The 21,297-nt window shown below is 39.1% G+C and overlaps 1 protein-coding gene across 1 annotated transcript in view; it reads left to right on the top strand.

Moving 5' to 3' along the window:
* Positions 1 to 20,535, top strand: part of LOC124423675 (homeobox protein Nkx-6.2-like) — a 23,844-nt gene extending 3,309 nt beyond the window's left edge. Inside the window, exons 2-4 of the mRNA XM_046961703.1 lie at positions 2,924 to 3,034; positions 6,535 to 6,746; positions 19,104 to 20,535. Of these exons, the coding sequence (XP_046817659.1) occupies positions 2,924 to 3,034; positions 6,535 to 6,746; positions 19,104 to 19,301 (521 nt within the window). The 3' untranslated portion in view covers positions 19,302 to 20,535. The remainder of the gene's footprint in view (positions 1 to 2,923; positions 3,035 to 6,534; positions 6,747 to 19,103) is intronic.
* The last annotated feature ends 762 nt before the right edge of the window (positions 20,536 to 21,297 follow it).

Raw genomic sequence — 21,297 nt, 5'->3', positions numbered from 1 at the left:
ACCGAAAGTCATTATCCAAATACGAGGTGTCTTTAGGTACCATGAGAAAAATATTTCGTTAATATGTTGGAACACGATCGTTGTGTCATATGATAATAAAAATTTTGTCTTAAATTCGTGACATCCGAAGTATTACATAGATACATATCTATGTAAGTAGTACATACTTTAGACTCCTCGTTAAAATATTTTACAACGCTCAAAGTTAATATAAAAGTAGAATAATAATTTTCTTTTTCGTGTCTTCTATGAAAGCGTATCTACGTGACCGATGTATCTTCATTGTGTAGCAATGTACGTGACAAGCATTATATTCTCTAGAGAAACTTGTTCACGCACATATACGTTTATTACACTCACAACTTGTAAACCAAGTTGTGCTCTTTCGTATAATTTCTTCGTCGGTGATTTTTAAAAATGACTCTTTTTTTAAGAGATCCTTATTACACTGTTTATGATTATATCTATATTTGTTATAATTTTACCATTGATTTATCCTAATGATATACTTGATGAATGTGGATAAATAATATTACAATTCCCGTCGGACACACACGCCATAGGTTTACTTCGATTTATTCCGGATTTATCGACATTTTCGTCGCGACAACGAATAACACCATTTACAATTTATAGCTACGATTAAAGATTATAAATAAAATATTCGCGATCGATATATAGGGATGTTAACTGTAACCAGTACGTTATACCGACCATATTCGCTATATAATAAATGCTTTATATATTTCGATATAGGAACAGATACGTTTGATGAATAGCGTTCGATACGCGGTATTTAAAGAGCGCACGTGCGCGAAACAATTTATAAAATTGAGATGCGTTCGTTCCCTGTAATCGAAGTATACCATTTTCGACGTGTAAATATGAACGCATTTTGACAGCTTTACCGGAGAATTATTTAATCTTGTCTCTCCACGTTACGATATTATACAAAATGTAAATATTTATATATGTGATTTTACGCATGATCGGAGAAACTTGAGAATATGAAATATAAAAAAAGAGAGTTGCCGAATGAAAACATTCAGAATGTTATCGGACAAAAAAAACAGAGAAAATCGTTTCGAAATCAATCGATATCGAACGTATTTTAAGGTTGAAATTCATAGTAGTAATAATGTTAAAAAGAAGTAAAATAAAATATTGCCGACGGAAAGTGAAGTTTTGGAGTTATCGATAACGATTTAATCCAACGAAACGACTTCATTATCTATATGAGATTGTAACGTTAATTACGAATGCAATAGGCACGAACAAGCATTTATGTTGCGGCGATCAGTATTCTACATTATTAGAATAAACCGTATATATATATAGAGATATCTACATACATACATATATTGATGAGTTGCCCGACGGAATGTATTTGCCGGACGATATTCGCTAGGAGGGTAGCACGGCGATACGTTTTAGCGATATTACCAAAGCTTTCAGCCTGGCACAACGCGTCGATGTTAATAATCGTCGATCATTATTAATAATCGACGTTAATATGCGTCGGTATTTTATTCACGCTGATTGCACGCCGATACTAATTACTTCGAGCGATACGCCGCGTGTCCTGGGTTATACAGCCTGCGTTTGATAACTCTCATTATTGGCCCATCGTTTATCTCCTTGGTGAGAAAAAAGTGCTTCTTATAGCTTTTACGTTTCTTCTTTAATACTTTCAAAATAATTTTATCGATTTATATGTATTTTTATCAAAGAAAAAAAAAAAAAGAAGAAAAAGGAAGAAGAAAGAAAGTAAAAGAAAATAGCAAAAAAAGAAAGAAGAACACATGGTATACTTTTTTCCTTCATACTTTGAAAGAGGATCGAAAATAGATTTTTCATTTTCATCTTTCCCATTGTGGAATTTCTAAAAAAAAAAGAACCACACTATACCAAGGCGTACAGTATCGCTAGTGGCGTTTGATTAACGATCATAATCATCGAGCGAACGCCACCTTCCACGTTCGCATCCATTTTTACAATGTTTTCATCGTTTAAATCAAGAAGCACTGTCCATAGTGTCCCATAAATGTCTTATAAAAGTCACTGCCGGGGGTCCGTTTAAGTGGCAAAGTGTTTCCCTTCATCTCCTTTCTTTTTCCCGGAAAGCTACAGGTCCTTATTACGGATTACGTTACAGATTCCTATTACGGATCGGTATACAAGATGAAGGAGTCCTTTTAATATTTTATTGATGAGTACGCTGTCCGTGCTTCTTTACGATGCTATAAATTCCATTTGATTTGGTAGTGGCGGACAAAAGGAAATGACAGTGGTCCGTTTGTGTATCGTGGTCGCTTCCATTTTCGTCTTCTTTCCAGGTAAGCTCAGTCGAACGTGACAGTAAAAACGGAAATAACCTTTTATTATACTATAGCTAAGGTGTCTATTGTTAAAGGGAAATTAAGCGTTTGCTCGCAACAACCACAGTCTCCGGAGGATTCACGAAAAACTACAAAAAAATATATGAAAAATTCTATTTCACGATCCTCGCCCCCTACATATCTATAGCTATTACTATTTATTATAAAAATGATTATTATTATTTTTTTTTCTTTTAAACAATATTACACCTACGGAACGACGAACAAGTTAGTAGCACGATGATTTGTCGTCGTCTCAAAATCCACATTGTCTCGTACGCGTATAAAATCGTTGAACGTCCCCGCGAGCAGTTATGAGCTATTGGAGTTGTTAAAGGGGTCTAACTTGGTTTGGTGAAAGGGAGGAAGACTAAGGTATTCGACCTCTTCCCCTACTTCGAAAGACTATCAAAACGCATGCCTTACATTCAAATCCATCGAAAATTCACGTCACTAAAAATAAATTCCTATAAAACAACTAAATAAATTCCTATAAGATAAATGATAATAAATCGAGTTAAGGGACTTTTCTATTCTGTTTGCAGGTATTGGACAGTTCCAACAAAGGACAGAACCACGACATCCGGCTGTCTATTGGCCGGGTCTTCAAGGATTGGTCAGCGATCCCTTAGCATGGCGAGCAAGATTACACACGTGTAAGTCCGCCTGAATTTCATTTAAATTATCATGAACAGAATAAAGAAGAGATCATTGACGAGGATCAAAAGATATTTGAGCTAAAATAAACTTTTCGAAAAAAAAGAAAGAAAGAAAGAGACAGCTAAGAATTCTCATACTACTCTATTATCGTCCTGAGACAGAAAAACACAAGCGTTAAATCGCTCGATGACAGTCGTTCGACGTCTAAGAGATAACGCTTATTACAGAAAAGAGAGAGAGAGAGAGAGAGAGAGAGAGAGAGAGAAAGAGAAAGAGAGACAGACAGATAGATACACACAAGTTCTTTTTTCCTTTCTCGCATTCGAGAATGCCTGCGGATGTTTTCAACTTTTCCTCCCCCGGTATCGTAGCACGCAGGTTTGACAGCTGCCTCTTTGTTTGCTTTTGCGGCAAGAAAATCACGGGACCGAAAGTGAAAAAACACTTGCCTTGACGACGACAACGACGGCGATGTTCTCTTTTTTAAACAATATCCCGGAAAGGACAGAGGCGAAAGCACTGACCTCCGAACCGTGACGACGAGTGAGACATGTCAAGTGGAATGAATTAGAGGAAGAAAAGCAGAAAACACTGTCCGAAAATAGAGCAAAACCTATTCCGCTCTTATTTCGACGTCGGTAATCATGAGAACGGATATAGTATACGGGAAACGTGAAAATTAGAAAAATTCGACAGAAAGAAGAATTCTTTTGTTTTTCCTTGTCTCATTTAGACTCATCGTGTTACTAACAAAACGTGATTTAACTCTTTCATTCTTTTGATTGCTCACATCTGTTTATTCGTATACTAACACATTCGATGAATAAATACAATAATAAAAACAAAGAGGTCTGTTAAAAAAACAGTAACGTTGAGAGCGATTGAAATAAAATCAACGAAAGTAAAGAAAGCTAAAAAGATCAATCGATCATTCAAAAATAATTAAGTTCATCGAATCGTTGTCCAAGAAAGGAAAACATTTTGACCCTCGTAAACGATGTTCTAACGTGACTGGCCCTCCCTAAAGATATCAAAAAATCAAGAATCTTGCTTGTCTAGGCAAATCCTATCGTCGACATTGGCGTGACCAATCGTAAGAGCTATCAAGTAGACCGCCAAAAGACAGGGAGAAAGAGAGAGAGAGAAAGAGAGAGGAGAAAAAAATCATGAACAAAGTGAAAGAACACGTGACGGCACGCGGAGGGGGTGTCATTTCCCCTTTCAAGAGCATAGATCAGCGTGCTCGCTTTCTACCCTCTCTCTCTCTCTTTTTCTCTGTCTCTTTCTACGTCCCTAGGGCGGCACATGTGTGACGTAAGGAGGGTGCGAGAACGTAAGGATGTAAGTCAGTAGAAAAGGCTCTACGGGCGTGTGTTGTTTCACCAGCGCGTACACGAGTGTCACTGCGGGAGGACGAATAAGAGGGTGGCGTAGTGGTAGTCCGCTGTGGCCGTTGGATCCAGAATATCATATTCAATATCAGCCCTTCTATCCCGACTCCACCCTCTCTCTGTCTCTCTCTCTCTCTCTCTCTCTCTTTCTCTCTCTCTCTCTCTCTACGTTTTCCACACTCGCGCGAATAACTCTGGCAATATTTTAACTGCGGCATCACGGTATCCACACACCACTGTCCCCTTCAAACCTCCTACTACCTAGCTACCTCTCTAGCTACCTACCCTTCGACTCGAAGTACACCCCTCCTTCTACCTTCCCCCTTTACGTCCCACCAACATACTCTATGGCCCTCGACGGCCCAGCAGCATCGAACGTAAGTTACATCGGGCACCGTTATATTTTATATTCCAAAGCGATACGTTGATCGGCTCTATGGGTCTCGCGAGGCGCAGAAAAGTCGAACGATCGCCGCGGGATCCAACGCGTTCTTCCTGTATTTATGCCCATCTCATTCCTCTTCGATACTCGGAAATACATATAAAGCTTGAAGACAAACCGATAGAAAAAATGCTCGAGAACGTTTCCGTCAAAACTATGTGTGTCTATATTACAATGATTTTCTCTCTTTTAGATTAATTATTTTATTTACTATTAAATCATATGATATTTATGGTTTGTAAAGTTTCTTTTCCCTTTCTTTTTTTTTCTAACAAAATTATATCTCGAAGAAACTATTACGATAGATAAAAAAAAATATACAAATAAAGAAAAAGTTGATATTAAATCTCTACTAATAATACGATATTGATACAAATAATAATAAAAAAAAGAGATTTTTTTGTTCGATAGAACAATGCGACATCCTTGTTCCTTATTTTCTCGCAAAGCCGTCATTTCCTATCAATGGTTAACAGGCAAACGTTTGCTTGCTCCGATATCGCTCGCGTTTATATAATCGCGCGCGTACATTATCTCGTTACCATTCGATTCGCATATAGTGTTTGACACGCATATCACTTGTACGGTCTAAATCGAATGATTAAATTATAGCTGTGTACGCATCGACATGTTGTAAAGATTAATCCGACAATTTCTGGCATTATACGAAATTACTATCCTCTCCTGGGCTATTCTCCAAAGATGAAATCCGTTAATCGAGAGAACTCCGATTTACGTTTTTATAATATTTACATTCGAACAAATATCCTGTCCTTTATACATTCACATAACGACGATCATTTTCTTTCATTCATAGTTCGTTTTTATACGTTATGGATACTTTTATAATAGTTTAAAAATAAATGAAGATAAGTGGAATAATTCACATACAATATATTTTATCATTTCAAACTCCATTTTCATAGAAATAATATCTTCGTGATTTTGAATCAATAAATTGTTTTACTACGTCGATCATTATTCTATATATACATACATATATTTGATTATATTTATGGTCTATGATATATAACAGTAATTATTGAACAAAATCCTTGATTTGTCGAATGGACTTTAAATATTCTTCATGTGTATCATAAAGGCAGACAGTACGTAACAATAAGCAGATGAACGAGAGGCGAATCGAGCGAAACGCGGTACCTATCGTAGAGGAGGGTGGAGAGTGCGGTAAGCAGCTCATTAGAACCCTCCCCGCCGACTGGCCATTATTGCCTCGTTCCGTATTCCGTTACAAATTGCTTTATTAAATTAAAGTCCCACAACCCACACTGTCGTGTCGACCCTACGCCCTCTTCTTTCTCTCTCTCTCTCTCTTTCTCTCTCTCTCTCTCTTTCTCTCTCTTTCTCTTTCTTTCTCTCGTTCATGCACGCGAGAGAGTCCGTGCCCACATGCCACACAAATACGTTCGACCGCGTGCCCTCGTCCATAAGACCTCACCCTACCCTTCCTACTTCTTAATTACCCTTGGAAATTCTCCCGAACCTTTTTCTCATCTAATTAAGACAGAGATCCCGACCGTAAGACGTTCTTTTGTTTCGTCTATTCCTTTTCTTTTAGATCTGTTCTTATATCTCTTTCTTTCTTAAATTACAAATAATTGCGAAGTTTTAATTATAATTACATCGTACCTTCTCGTTACAGTATCTCAACAGCTCGGCTGTCAGCAGGGAATGACAGGTGCTGGTGGTGGTGCTGGAGAACACGAAGGTGGAAAGAAAAAGCACACGAGACCAACATTTAGTGGGCAGCAGATATTCGCCTTGGAGAAGACTTTCGAACAAACAAAGTATCTCGCTGGACCTGAACGCGCTAAATTGGCTTACGCGCTTGGAATGTCGGAATCGCAAGTAAAGGTACGAGGGAATTACTTTAGAAGGAACTTTACGATAGTAATTATGACTCTATAGCGAAAGAAAAAAGAAAAAAGATTGATAAGTTGATTATCAAATGATCTGTCCACGCAGCTAATTTCTTTCGCTTAACGCTGTTGAAAAATAAAACTTCAAAAGAGAGAGGAAAAAAAAAAGAAAAATTCAGAGAAAAATATTTAATATTATTGCACCGTTTCGTGCGGAGATGATCGTTAAACCAGGACAGCTTTCATCGAGATCACGAAAAGGGCTCGTCGTCGTCCCTAAATCCTAAAAATCGGCAAAAAAGATCGGATTGTCCTATCGTCACCCCGGGCAACGCAAACACTCTTTCCTCGGAGGAAAGAGAGAAAGAGAGAGAGAGTGAGAGAGAGAGGGGGAGGAAAAGAGAGAGACAGAGAGATATAGAGATATAGAGAAAGAGAGAGAAAGAGAGGAAAGAAAAAAAGTAGCAAGCCGATCTACGGAGGGAGAGGCACGATAGGAGGAGGATGAGTTTGGACGAGCGGTAGTAGGGTGAGATTTTAAAAAGCGTCCTGGTTCGAGCGGCTCGGCTTACTCCATCAACGCGTACGGTGAAAGCGGGTGAGGCCTCTAACGAGGGAGCTTGTAAAAAGTTCGAAGGATAAAAGAAGGTGACAAAACAGCCGGAGACGTGTCAAGCTTTGCGGCACCTGCGTCATCCTCGTGGCGTCGCTCTCGTAGAAAAGCTCGGCACTTCCCACCGTTTCTCTTCTACTTCTTCTTCTTCTTCTTCTTCTTCTTCTTCTTCTTCTTCTTCTTCTTCTCCTCCAGCTTCTCGCGAAAAGAGAAGAGGGGTGACGTTGTAGTAGTAGGGTCGGCTTTCTCTCTCTTTCTCTATATCTCCCCACCCCTCGACGAACAACCCCTCTCGATTCTCCTAAAGCCCACACCCCGTTCGAGCACTCTCCTCTTCCAACTCCTCTCAACGGTACTAGCAGTGGCGTCGAAGCTCTTTCACCCTCCTCCTTTCGCCATCTTCGAGAGGGAGCCCATTTCGAGCCCTCAATCCCCTTCCGGCTGCTGTTGCTACTGCGGTGGCGGCAGACTCGCGCCCATGCTACTACTCCTGCTCTCTCTCTCTCTCTCTCTCTCTCTCTCTCTCTCTCTCTCTCTTTCTCTTTCTCTTTCTCCTCTCACGGAGTCCGCGTCGATGTAGCGCTGTCATTGGCTCGTTCTACGCCGCCATATTTACATTTTTATTGAAAGCTACAAGTCCGCGTCCGTGAGTGATGGCAAGGGGATGAGAGCAAACTCCTTTCTCTTTGGCACGAGAGAGAGAGAGAAAATGATGGTGGATAGACGAGTGGGTGGCAAAGGAGAGACGAGAGAGGGGGTTGGATGACGAAGGCGACGCTCAAGGGAAGGCCGAGACGAGGCGGAGAGGAGGGTGAGCATTCAATTACCTCGGATTTCCTCGGAAAGAGGCGATTCACCTCCGCGTATATGCCATCTTCGAGGGTGAGATTGCCTTCGGATCCAAAGGAACACCGCGGCGCTTTTCCAAAATATTACTACGATATTGTACGTACACGCTCGTATGCTCTCTTTCTCTTCTTACTCTTTCTTACTCACCGATTCGATAGGTATAAAGAATAGAGGGGTGTAATCCTACGACGAGAGTATATGTATATCTTGTACTTTCTCGCAATTTTCTTGCATTATGTCATTAATTCTTAATGCAACGTACTTTTTCTTTTATTATATTAATACGAAGATTTAAACGATTGCTGCTGTGTCATTTTCTTCGTTGAAAAGATTAACGTTTTTGCAGCTTTTTATTTTGCTTTTCTTCTCTTTTTTCTAAGAGAGAAAAAAAGGATACGTTGAAAACATTCAGGTGGAGAAACGTCGTGTCTAAAAATACGAAAATAACGATCGCAAAGCACGAAAAGATTAAAGTCGTCGAGAGTCCAGACCCAAGTCGATATTCTCCTCGTTCGTGATCCGTGCACCACCGTGAACGATGCGATTCAAAACAACGGATGTGAGAACGGTGGAGAGGGTTTCAAAAGGGGGCATCCTGGTTTTTGAATATAATAATACGAGATACCGGGATAAGAGTCCGACGACGTTGTGAGATCACGCATACGGGAGAAAAATAGTTTCTCCTAATGGAGTCTCTCCTTAATACCGTGCGTTAGCTTTCTAAAGGTACAATGAGATGCGGAGGACGCCAAAGAAGATGGCGGCGGCACGATCAAACGTCAGGTAGAAATGTATTGTAGAAAAGTGTCCACGTTTAAGAGAGTAAGAGAGAGAGAGAGAGAGAGAGAGAGAGAGAGAGAGAAAGAGAGAGATTGAGAGAGAGTGAGTGAGAGAAGACGAGTTCCGCTTGTCATCGTGTGATAATTTTGTTGCTTCTTCTCGCTTACGTGACCGTTCCCACCTGTATCCATTTACAATCGCACTACTGATGAAGCACAAATTGATTCGAGCACCCACAATATCGTATCTTATGAATTAGCTCTCGAAGAACGGATTCCTCTTGATAGAAGATGAATCGGTATGAATGCTATTTTAAAATATTTTAATACTTTATGCCACACAGATGACGTCCACCTATCTTACTTTATTTAGTTAATCTTAAAATGGATTTTTGCAAATGATGCTAAATTTGTAAAAAGAAAAATCTTCGAACGGAAGAAAAGAAATTTTATCGTGTACGATAATGAAGGTCGAACAAAAAAAAATAAAATGAAAAAAAAAAACAAATTGATCATCCCCGATCAATGCGATTGGAAATTCGTTCGAAACGAATAAATTTTACAAATTCCCGTTCCTACGGAGATCGATCTTTAAATAATCAAAAATTTTTCAGATTACGATACGGCGCGACGGATTTCGATTAAAATACTAACGTAAATCAATATCGTTCCCCCTGTGGTTTCGGTGTAATACCGGATCATTACATGCTGAACGTATCACTTTTTGCAATATCGAAGAGGGATTCAAACGGTACGGGCGGGCTTTAGTAGTTCTGCCCGATGAAGATTTATATGTCCTACCGCATATGACATTCCCAGATTTATAACTTTTTCGCCAACGATACGATTTCTCTTTTAATTAATGCGCGCTTTTTGCAATGGAGATATGCGTTTCGCGCGGAAAATTTATCGCGTCGCATATCGCATCGACGATCGTTCGAAAATCTTTTTTACCAGACGAGAATTTTCTTACTTTTTTCTAACTTCTCTCTTTTTTTTTTTTACTTTTCTTTTACTTTTCCTTTCTTTTCCTAAAATCGAAGAATTCATTTAAAACAATATAGATTGTCCTATACTACAAACCATCGAGAAAATCTCGTCCCACGGTTTATCGATTCTCACAGCTTCCCAATATAACTACTCTTTAATCCGGCGAACGACATTTATTGCCTACTGGATCACATCCTAAACGATGATAACGCAAGCACGGCCTAATTACTGCTTGATTAACGTTTTACCGTATACGTTATGGACGCAACAGAGGTTTGATTCGGATATTTACTATGTGATCTTCCATTGAATACGAATATGGTGTATTAGACCAATGACATTGTCTTTTACGATCAATCGTTAAGATCAATATCATCGCATAGAAATTTTAGCTATTATTACTTTTTCCAATTTATTTCTCTTGATTCTGATGAAACTGCCAATGAGTAACAAGAGTGAAATAACGAAACGAAGTCTGAGCTTTTAGGAAAGGGAAGAGAAAAGGGAAAACTATTCTCCCCTCTATTAGAATCTAATACGACAAAGTGAACGTCGTGCATTTGCGAGTTAAAGACCGTGACACCCTTAGTATATAAACGCCAAGCTTAGTATCGAAACGTCAAGCTATGTGCATGTATGCGCGTGCGTATAAACGTATACATACGATATGTGAAAACGAGATGAACTGACAGATAGAGAAATGGACCTTTTTCATTAATTTATCGTTCGATCTTTAACACTGATTCACTCTTGGCTGACGAGTAGAGTAGAGAGCGTAAAAGAGATGGGGAAAAAAGTGTGGAACTCATGGTGTAGGTGTGAAAATCTGTTGAAAAAAAAAAAAATAAAAAAAATAAAAAAAGAGAGGAAAAGAGAGAGAGAGAAAGAGAGAAAGGGAAAAAAAGGAAAAAAGGAAGGAAAACACAATACCGATAAAAAGAAGAGAAAGAGATATAAAAAAAAAAAAACAAAAAATACAAAACGTACACTTATCATTCATGCGTCGCGCGAACGTGCCGAGCGTAAAATTTATGAAATGTTGTCGCTAGGTATTGGGGATTCAACCGACCGAGATGGGAGCAGGCTAAACAGTATGGATGAAAATGATTTTGACTTGTAAATCTTCAAGGAGATCTCGAGTAAACCTATCGCAGATGGCGATCCCTTAAAGAGGTCTTTATCAAATATCTATTACATAAAAAAGCAGAATACAATAGTGATAATGAAAAGATGATTATTTTCTCTAAAGAATAGATATCCAATATTCTCTGTAAACTTTTTCTTTTTTTTTTCCACGTAAACAATACATATACTCCAAACCCTAGCTTTTATTTTATCCACGAGAGAGAAATTACACTCGATAAATGCATACCATTGTAGAGTCAATAAACTCTACGACTTTGGAACGTAAAACGAACTAGTTGAAAAGTAACGTTAAGTATTCGACTAATTCGAACGAACAAGTGCAAGAGAAAAGGAAAGGAAGGAAAAAGAAAGAGAGAAAAAGTGAGAGAGAGAGAGAGAGAGAGAGAGAGAGAGAGAGAGAGAGAGAGAGAGAGATAGGAATAGAGATAGAGTGAGGGAGATCAGTAGGGATAATACGTGGGGTCGTAGAATGGGTACGGAGGCCTTACAACAAGGAAGAGGGGAGGGAGGGTCGGGTAGATCGGTTACGTCTACTCGTCGATAGCGATGCCAGTGGTAGTACTAGTACTAGTAGTAGTAGTATTGTAGTAGTGTAGTAGTAAAGTGGCGTGGCTTTTCTACCCTCCCATCCGCGTTGTCCGGCCAGAATGCACGGCTGCAGGAGGGCGGAGTTGTTTACGGCGGAGTAATCTGCTCGTCGACGGATACCAATATCGATGACGTCAATTAGTACGAGCGAAGGCCTCCTCTACCCGCTTTTCCACTACCATGTATCATCATGGTGGTATATGTACGTACGGCGGCGCGGCATGGCACGGCGTGATAAATCACGGCAGCAGACGGTGTTCCCTTCATTCACCTCAACCCGCGCACACCCTCACTCCCTTCTCTTTCTCTTACTCTCTCTCTCTCTCTCTCTCTCTCTTTCTCTCTCTCTCTCTTTCTCAAAATTGGCCCACATATACTTGACTCCATAATGCTCGATTCCATGAGTTCTCTTTATCTCTTTCTTTTTTTTTCTCTTTTCTTATGTTAGCCAAGTCAGCAACACTCTTAATTCGTTCATTTATCGAAAAGAAAATGTTGATTATTCCACTAGGCAATTCAAATATATAAGCTCATACCCTGCTGTTTATACATCTCTCTCTCTCTCTCTCTCTTTTTCTCTTTTAATCTAATAATCTAATCTTTAATTATACGAAGGGAAAAGAGGGTATTATGAAGATCATCGCTCTATGAAAATCAACCAATATCGAGAACAACAACAATGCGAATAACGGTACCGTCCACGATAAACGTTCGCGCAAATAGCTTCGCTCCGATTGGACGCTAAGTTAGGGTCGCAAGCGGTAGTCAATGATGACTGCTCTACCAACGACTAATTGCCTTCAGCCAGGAGGAAATTGAAAATAAATGCTCCATGCCTAGAACCTGTTTCACACGGTCACAAAATGTTTCCTGTGTTGTTACGAGTAAATAAGAATTAAGTAGTATCAATCAATGATTCACCTGTTCGTACATTCCATCCTTTTTTTTTATTTCTATATAATAGAATAGATCAACTATTCTTCAAGTATAATGATTATGATAATGTAAAGAAATAATAAGAAACAAAGAAAAGAACGAGCATAAGAAATAATTGGCACCGTCAGACTAAATTCTCGCTTATCTGAATTAAATGACGAATATCAATATCTAAGAAAGAAAAAAGAAAAAAGATATAATACTCAAGATAGAATCGCTATCTACGAATCGTTCGAATAAATAACGCGTATGCGACACAATTGAAATCAAAATCTAGATAGGCAAGGAACCTCCTCATCCTCACTCGGATTCGCGAGAAAGATCTTTCGGTTTGTACGAGAGAGTCGTAAAATTGACCTCCCCCTTTTCCTCAACCTCCCCTCCCAACACACAGTACGGCCCACTACTACCACCACCACCACCATCACCACCACCACCACCACTACTACTACCACCACCACCACCACCACCACCACTACAACTACCACCAGCAACTCGCCGCGCCACGTTTCGCCCTGTGAAATTTGATTCCGAAATAAAAATAGAATATTGGGGATAACGCGAATCGGTGAAGCCATTTGATCTTCGAGCGAAAGCCAAATGGGTGGTCGGAGAGGGTATCGGGGGAGGGTGAGGAAACATATCGATATGGGGAAGCGCTACGAGAACGGAATACAGAGGAGCGCATTATCGCCAACAGCCAACTACCCTCTGCCATTCTCGTGGATCGCATTACTTATTATTTGAAGAAACATTCTGCTCGGAGCACTTTGTAATATTACGGTTGAGAAAGAGAGAGAGAGAGAGAGAGAGAAAGAAAGAAAGAAAGAGAGAGAGAGAGAGAGAGAGAGAAAGAGAAAGAGAAGCAGACAGAGAAAGAAAGAGAGAACGTCTTGCGATTACTTCGTATGCGATTGATTTATAAAATTATCGTCGTGTCCGGCACATCTCGTCCGATTTTATCGTGAACGTATGTACGATAAAGTAACGTTCCTTTACTTTTCTTTTTATACTTCGAAAATTTATCTATTCTTACTCTATCCAAGGAAACGTGTTATTAATATCGTATCTTATAAATGTTATTTATTTTTATAAAATTTATGTCCATTGAAATATTTCTTACAAAGAATATATAAAAGATCGATGAGATTGTGAGAAGAGATGTTATCGATAATTTAATATCACGAAGAAGCATATAATTTGACGGATTTAAAAACAATCGTCACGTCGACAATGGACACGCGTATCTGACCGGATAACGCATCGTATTAACGGTTATTTATTCGCTCATAATCACATCCACGGCGAAAGTCGGTTGTCGAGAGTTCGAAAACGAAATCGAGGATAAACGCATTTGGTTGGCAAGGTATTTAAAAGCTGCGTTATATCCCGTGCGGCCGAATTGTGTGTGTAGGCTGTCGCGCGACACCATATGGCGTAAATGTAAATCCTATACTAAAAAAAAAGGCCTCAGTGTCCAGAGCGTTAAGGGGAAATCACGAAGAAATTAATTGCTTCACGTGTTTAGCCTCGATATTGGTGTGAGTAAAAAAAAAAAAGAAAAATATCTCGGTAAAGCTCCTCGCGAATAGAATTTTGTTTATGATATAAATCGTTGGAATAATCGAGAGAGGGGGGGGGGGAAAGGGACTTATATCTAGACGAACAAAACTATGAACTCCACGAAAAAATCAAAGGAACTTAACGAAATTGATTTCTTCACGTGCTCTTCGTTATCTCGAAAACGTACCGTAATTAATTTCGATGCACCCCCATGGTAAATCGTATCTGACTCGTATCGGTCTCTAGCATCCTTTCATAATTCACGTCGTGCGTCGTAAAAGCCATTTGAATATGGATTACATGGCGATACGTAGATACGTTTTATATAACGCGATGCGATAGGTTATCGTTTCGTTAGAAACATTTTTTTTACGACGATATCCTAACCCTTTCTCCATGAACGTTATCTCGATCATCAAATTGCGTTTCGTAATGGTAACGAGTTTAAGAACCAACCATGGTAGAACTGAGTCGACGTTAAGTTTATTATTAACGTAATGTTTCGATTAGAAATTCGTTGTAATTTCGAATTTCATGATAAAAAGAAAAAAAGAAAAAAAGAAAAAAAAACTAGAATTTTCAAAGAAAATTATATGTCATATGGGCGACGTCCTACACGATGTAACGTAGTATTCGATGAATCGCAAAAGGTGCGAAATTTCTCGAGTCATGCACGGAAGGATTACAGGGAATACATACGTATATATACACGTGCAAATACGCGTACACACACACACACACACACGTATATATGTATATATATAAAATAGAAAAATTTTGACGTAGAATTGAGCACGAAAAAGGAAATGTTTAATGATGCGTGTCGAAGTCGATCGTTCGCGACATTCACTTCGAACTCTTACGCGTCGTTGACTTCGCTTATTATTCAAACGGTATAGTTTCATTGAACCACCTATAAATTTTCAAGGTTGAATGCACTTTCTAATACAGAGAAGACGATATCTGGATTCTCGAAGAATGTATCGCAATGAGAAACGTATTTACAGGTTGTACAATTCTTTCGTTATCCTGCGAATATCGATTCGCTTTCGCTTTATTTATATTTATTTTTTATTTATCTAATTGTAAAAGGATAACTCCGAAATATGCTTTATATAGTTTTCTCATTCTCTCTCTCTCTCTCTCTCTCTCTCTCTCTCTCTCCCTCTTTCTCACACTTATTTACATCGTGTACATTGTTCTCCTTTTCCACCCTCTCGATTCGCCATATTCCTCCTCCCTTTCGGAACTTCGCTTTCCTCTTTTCTCTCTTCACCGATCTCTACCTTTTTTCATCAAACCCTTTTCCATCCTTTTCCACACTCTCCTTCTCCATACATCCTCCCCATCCTTGTTTCTCTCTCTCTCTCTCTCTCTTTCTCATTTCAAAACACCCTTCAACTTTTTTTCCCTCCTTCTATACTTTGTTACCACCTTTCTACCTGTATTGTGCCCTATACTTTTATTCTTTTATTCCGTTGTAGCATGAAACATCCCTTTCCTCGTCAAATCTCTCTCCCCTTTTACTCTCATTCCATACCACTACAAACATAACTGACAAGATTTTCTCGAATGTTTACTTAGAAAACGAGTTCTCTCGATTTCGAGCAAGCGATTTAAAAAGATTTTTATAATAGAATATTCGTAGATATTTTATAAGCTCACACTTCTCTACTTTCGCTTATCGATCCGATAACTCAAGCACGTTAAGATGCACATTGAAAAGAGAGAAAAAGAAAGAAAGAAAGAGAAAGAGAAAGACAGAGAGAGAGAGAGAGAGAGAGAGAGAGAAAGAGAGAGAGAGAGAGACAGAGAGAGAGGCGAGAGAATGATTCGGAAAATCGAGGACTCACGCTCGGGATATTAACGACACGTGTTGCGTTCTTCACGCGGTGGCTCGCTTTTTAAATATACATGTTGTTTTCTTGCCTTCCTGTCTCCTCCTTGGACAATCTAAACGAACAGCCTTTACAGCCTGAGTCACGAGGTTTTCTCTAATCTTTTGCAAACGATAAATTGTCCGTCAATATCAACGAGATCAGATGCTATCGGTATTATCTGTTAGAGAAGGGTGGTAGACAGCCACGGAAATCAGTACCTCAACCCCGCCCTTAAGGGCTTTGCGCCGTTATAAATGCGGTTTTGTGTCTACGTTTACAGGACAAAGTAATGGGCTTAGATAATCCTGATTTAATAAATCGAACAGTTGTGAGGCAACAGCGCGGGGACGTCGTCCCTTCGTCCGCCTCCGCTTACGGCAACGTGTGCGTGACTAATGCGTTCAAAAACAAGATGGATGATCCATTGGGAAGACCTTTTTTGCATTTACATTTTGACACGATGATATCTTTCGCAACAAGAGGATTTAACATTCTTGTGAACCACTATCTATGGGATTTAATACTTCTTACTACATTCGACTACAGAGAAAACTTGCTAAATATTCACGTTTAAAACTTGGAAACTTTCATTCGCTTATTCTCGTCATCGTTAACCGATGAAATATACAATTCTTTTTATCAATTTTATTTAACATCCTTCTTAATATTCTCAATGTTTTGTAATAAAATAAATCGTAAAAATTTATATGATATTATTAACATTTATTCGTTGAAAAATCAACTTATGTTGATCATAACAGAATGTTGCTCGATGACTGAATTTCGAGAGAAGGTACAATACGATATTATATATACGCGAGGAAGAGTCTAATACGTTAAATCTGTCATTGTCATTCACCCTCATTTGACTCGTAGATCCTCGAATGGGTCAAAAGCTTGCGGCTATGCGACTTACACGAGGTTTCGCTCTCTCAAAAGGGGATGCTGTTCGGGGGAACGAAGGTAGAAAGATAGAAGGAGAGAGAAAGGAAGAGAAAGAAAGAGAGAGAGAGAAAGAAAGAGAGAGAGAAAGAGAAAAGTTGATATATTATATTACGCATAGAACTCGCTTCACGGACGGTCCAACGTGCTTCGTTCATTCTTCGTCTTAACTAAACATATGAATGAGTTCTTTGCTCTTTGTAAAAAGACATTCCTGCGTAATGACGCGCCAGCATGACAATAAAGTAACGATTAATGATACTGCGATGTACCTGCATGAACGAGTGATCTTTCTCTTAGATAAACAACGTTGCATTGGCTTTTCTTGAAACGATAGAAAAATAGAAAATGGACGAACCTTATAAAATTGAAAAATTCGATAAGAATCTCATCGAACAACGAACGTTACGCGTTCGGACTTCATTACGATAAATATTTTCTCGTTGCACGTGCTGCTTCATACTACCCCAATATCGTGTCACTTGTCCTTTCGATTTTATTCTTCGACCCCTAGCGTGAAACCGTTACCCTTCGTATTACCAAAGAGAGAAAAAGAGAGAAAGAGAGAGAGAAAGAGAGAGAGAAAGAGAGAGAGGGAGTGACTTTTAGTATTTAACACGATATCGTTTCGGTGAAGGGCTATAATTTGATTTCCTATCAGTTTCGAAATCTAATTGAACGAAAATCTTAAGTGTCGACGATGCCCCTTTGCAAAAAAGAGAGAAAGATACATATATATATATATATATATGTATGTGTGTGTGTGTGTGTGTGTGTGTGTATAATATATATATTACATAGTATATATTATATTAACAATAATTGCTTTCTTTTTCGAAAGGAATCGTAAAAATAAATAGCTAGATGCGTAAGAGAAGAAAAAGAATCGAGTTAGAAATTAGAAATTTTTCGCGGGCGAAGAACTTTTTTTACACTCACCTTCGTGGGATCAATCCCTGCCAACTGTCTATCCTTTCTTTCTCCTTCTCCTTCTACTTCTTCTCTATCTCTTTCTTCTCTACGTTATCTTAATTTCTCGAGTGTTTTAATTTTCATCCGAACAGCTATTAACTTTTACGGTGGGCCGTTTACTTTTTAATTCGTTTACCGCTTCCTGCAGGCAGGCAGGCAGGCAGGCAAGCAAGCAAGCAAGCAAGCAGGCAGGCAGACAGGCAGGAAGGAAGGAAGAAAGGCAAGCAGGAAAGCAGGCAGGATGCGCTTATATCTTTAATTTAAGCTCTCGACTTGGCGGCCATTGAACAAGCGTGCGGATTGGCGGGTGGTGGCATAGGAGGAAGAGGGTGATGTTGGTGGTAGTGGTGGTAGAAGTGATGGTGGTGGAAGAAGAGGATGAGGAGGAGTTTAGTGGGGTTCTACGCCGCGCTGCCATGGATCGGGGGTGGTTTGTGGGTGCAATCGCTACGGTGCTACCTCCCCGTTGCTCCCCTGACACCCGTTACGTTAATTAAATACATTGTTGCGGGGACAGAGACTCCTACTATGTATTTCGAGCTTTATAGGTGCAGAGGGGCACCTTAAGTTAGCAGCGCTTCCGACGAGCCCATTCCTGGAATTTTCCCTGATATCTTCTGTTCTCTCTCTCTCTCTCTCTCTCTCTCTCTCTCTCTCTCTCTCTCTCTCTTCCTCTCTCTCTTTTTTCTTTCTCTCTTATTTTTAAATACTACCATTATGATTGTCCACTTAAGTCTAATTCAGCACTAATTACTCTTACCAATATAAACCGCTTATTTGTTTTTTTCTCTTCTTCCTTACTTTCAAGATCAAGCGATTTTGTTTTCAGCTCCATTCGCCATTCATTTTCTCGAGGATCATCTCACCTACGTGTAACTACCTTTTTACGATCGTTTTACTATCCTTCGGGTTATTGCCTTTCGAATTCGTTCACCAAATTCTTAGGGTAGCCTTGTTAAGAGTATAGCACTTATACTCGAATGATTCCCCGATGAAATATTAATCTTAAGAAAATATTAACTTGATATCTTAGGAAATATCACGCGAATATCGCTATATCGTGAATCTAATACGAGTACATGTCTACGTTTCAGGTATGGTTTCAAAACAGAAGGACAAAGTGGCGGAAGAAGAACGCCGCGGAAATGGCGACGGCGAAGAGACGTCAAGAGGAGGTTGAGGGTATAGTAGCGGAGGGTGAGGACGGTTGCAGCGACGCCGAAGCTGATGGTAGTAGCGAGACGGCCGCAAAGAGGCTGAGGAGGGAACTCGAGCAGCAGTACAGGCATTGAAAGATGCGAGAAAGAAGAGGAAGAGAAAAATGGCGGTGATGGGAGAAGAAGAGGAGGAGAGGCGTGGCTATGCGAAGATAAGAAAGGAAGAGAGAGAGAAAGAAAGAGAGAGAGAGAGAGAGAGAGAGAGAGAAAGAGAGAGAAAAAGAACTGATATCTTTGATGCGAACGAATGAGAAAAAGAGAGGAGAAAAGAAAATCCTTTTTCACGGATTTACTCGCTCCTGGAGAGATGTAACGAGAGCTTTGCTAATATACATATACGTACATATGTGTGCGACTGTGTGTGTATATGTGTGTGCGCGCGCGCGTGTGTGTCTGTGTGCGTCTGTGTGTACATGAATGTGTTCAAATACCTTCTCTCTATTCTTCCTTCTTCGTCCTCGAGGTGCTTCGTTGTTTGCTAGCGTGACTGAATTACGAGATTTCGACAGACGACAGAAAGAATCGATGCTCCGTGGAAAAGGCAAGAGAATATTTTCTTCGAAGATCTCAGGAATGGTCCAATCAAGTCCAGCGAAAATATCGAACGTGTAATTCTTTGATTATTTCTTTCTTTTTTTTTTCTTTTTTATGATTAAGTTGCTACGTTAGACCCGTCGGAAATAAAAAGAAAAAAAATAAAAAAAGAAACAGGAAGAATCATTCGGAAGAATTCGATAGACAATTTTATCGGTGATACTTTTAAATTGTACTTATTTAAATAACACGATATAATCAATTTATCTAATAGCAAGAGAGAAGAGAATAGTGCATCTACCTCGAGAATCGACTTGACATTACACATCCTTGTAAAAAATCAACGAATTATCGATCAATATTTTGATCAATTGCGCTTAATATAGGTATAGAATGAATCACGATAACACGGATCTCGCGAAGAAAGCATAAACTTTCTATAAACAGCACCAATGCGAAATGAAAAGATGAAACGGATGAGTGAACGTATCGTAACGAGATCAACGCCAGTGGAGTTTGGCCAAGAATGAGACTTTTGTATATTTCTGTAGATACGATAAACGTGAATGTGATATTTAACGTATTTAATACGACTTCGGTATACATAGTTAGGTGGGTAGGTATTATTAATTAGTGATTAATCGATAAGATCAAATTAAGAGAGAAAGAGAGAGAAAGAGAGAGAAAGAGAGAGAAAGAGCGAAAGAAAGAGAGAAAGAAAGAGAGATAATGTCACACGTAGTGTACATCTGAAGATATGTAGAGAGAGAGAGAGAGAGGGAGAGGGAGAGGGAGAGAGGGGGGAGAGGGAGAGGGAGAGGGAGAGAGAGAGAGGGAGAGGGAGAGAAAGAGAGAGAGGCGATGGGAAATAAATGAAAAATATATATGTATACATAAACTGCATCCGCTGCAATAACGAAAGCGATACAATTTCAACATCCTAGTCTAAGTTTACGGCTATCGATTATTTAACAATTACTGTACAGTATTAGATAAATTATTGTTAATTAACGGTAGAGACAATCTGTATAAAATGAGAAGAAGGGGAAAGCATTGTATAAATTATACATACGTGTTATCTACCGCTTGTGTATTATATCTCCAATTTAATAAATGGCCTATACATTATGATAATTGTACTATCGTATCGCGTATCTCTGGCAGCATTAGCCTTTCTACCTCTGTTTGTATCGCATAAAGTTAACACGATCTATCATTAAGCATACGCGTCGTGTGCCTCCTGTATGCAATTATTTGTCGATCAACAAAATACAGCTTCTTAATCGTCTATCTTGTATACGTGTATCTGTTGTTTTCATAAAACAGCCGTGACCTCTTTAAACCAATCTCCAATGATTCAGGATGATTACGAAAGTTTTCTTTTTCTTTTTTCTTTCTCGTTTCTTTTCTTTTCTTTTTTTTTTCTTTTTTTTTCTTCAAATAATTTATTCATTAACTTTCTTCGTTTTATTTTAATAATTCATATTTGGCACATTTATGTAATCGAGGCTTCGATATAAAAAAATTAAGGTAAGTT

Source organism: Vespa crabro, chromosome 1 (genome assembly GCF_910589235.1).
Source record: "Vespa crabro chromosome 1, iyVesCrab1.2, whole genome shotgun sequence".
NCBI lineage: Eukaryota > Metazoa > Arthropoda > Insecta > Hymenoptera > Vespidae > Vespa > Vespa crabro.
The sequence above is the reverse complement of the archived record's forward strand: the minus strand, read 5'-3'. Positions and strand labels throughout refer to the sequence as shown.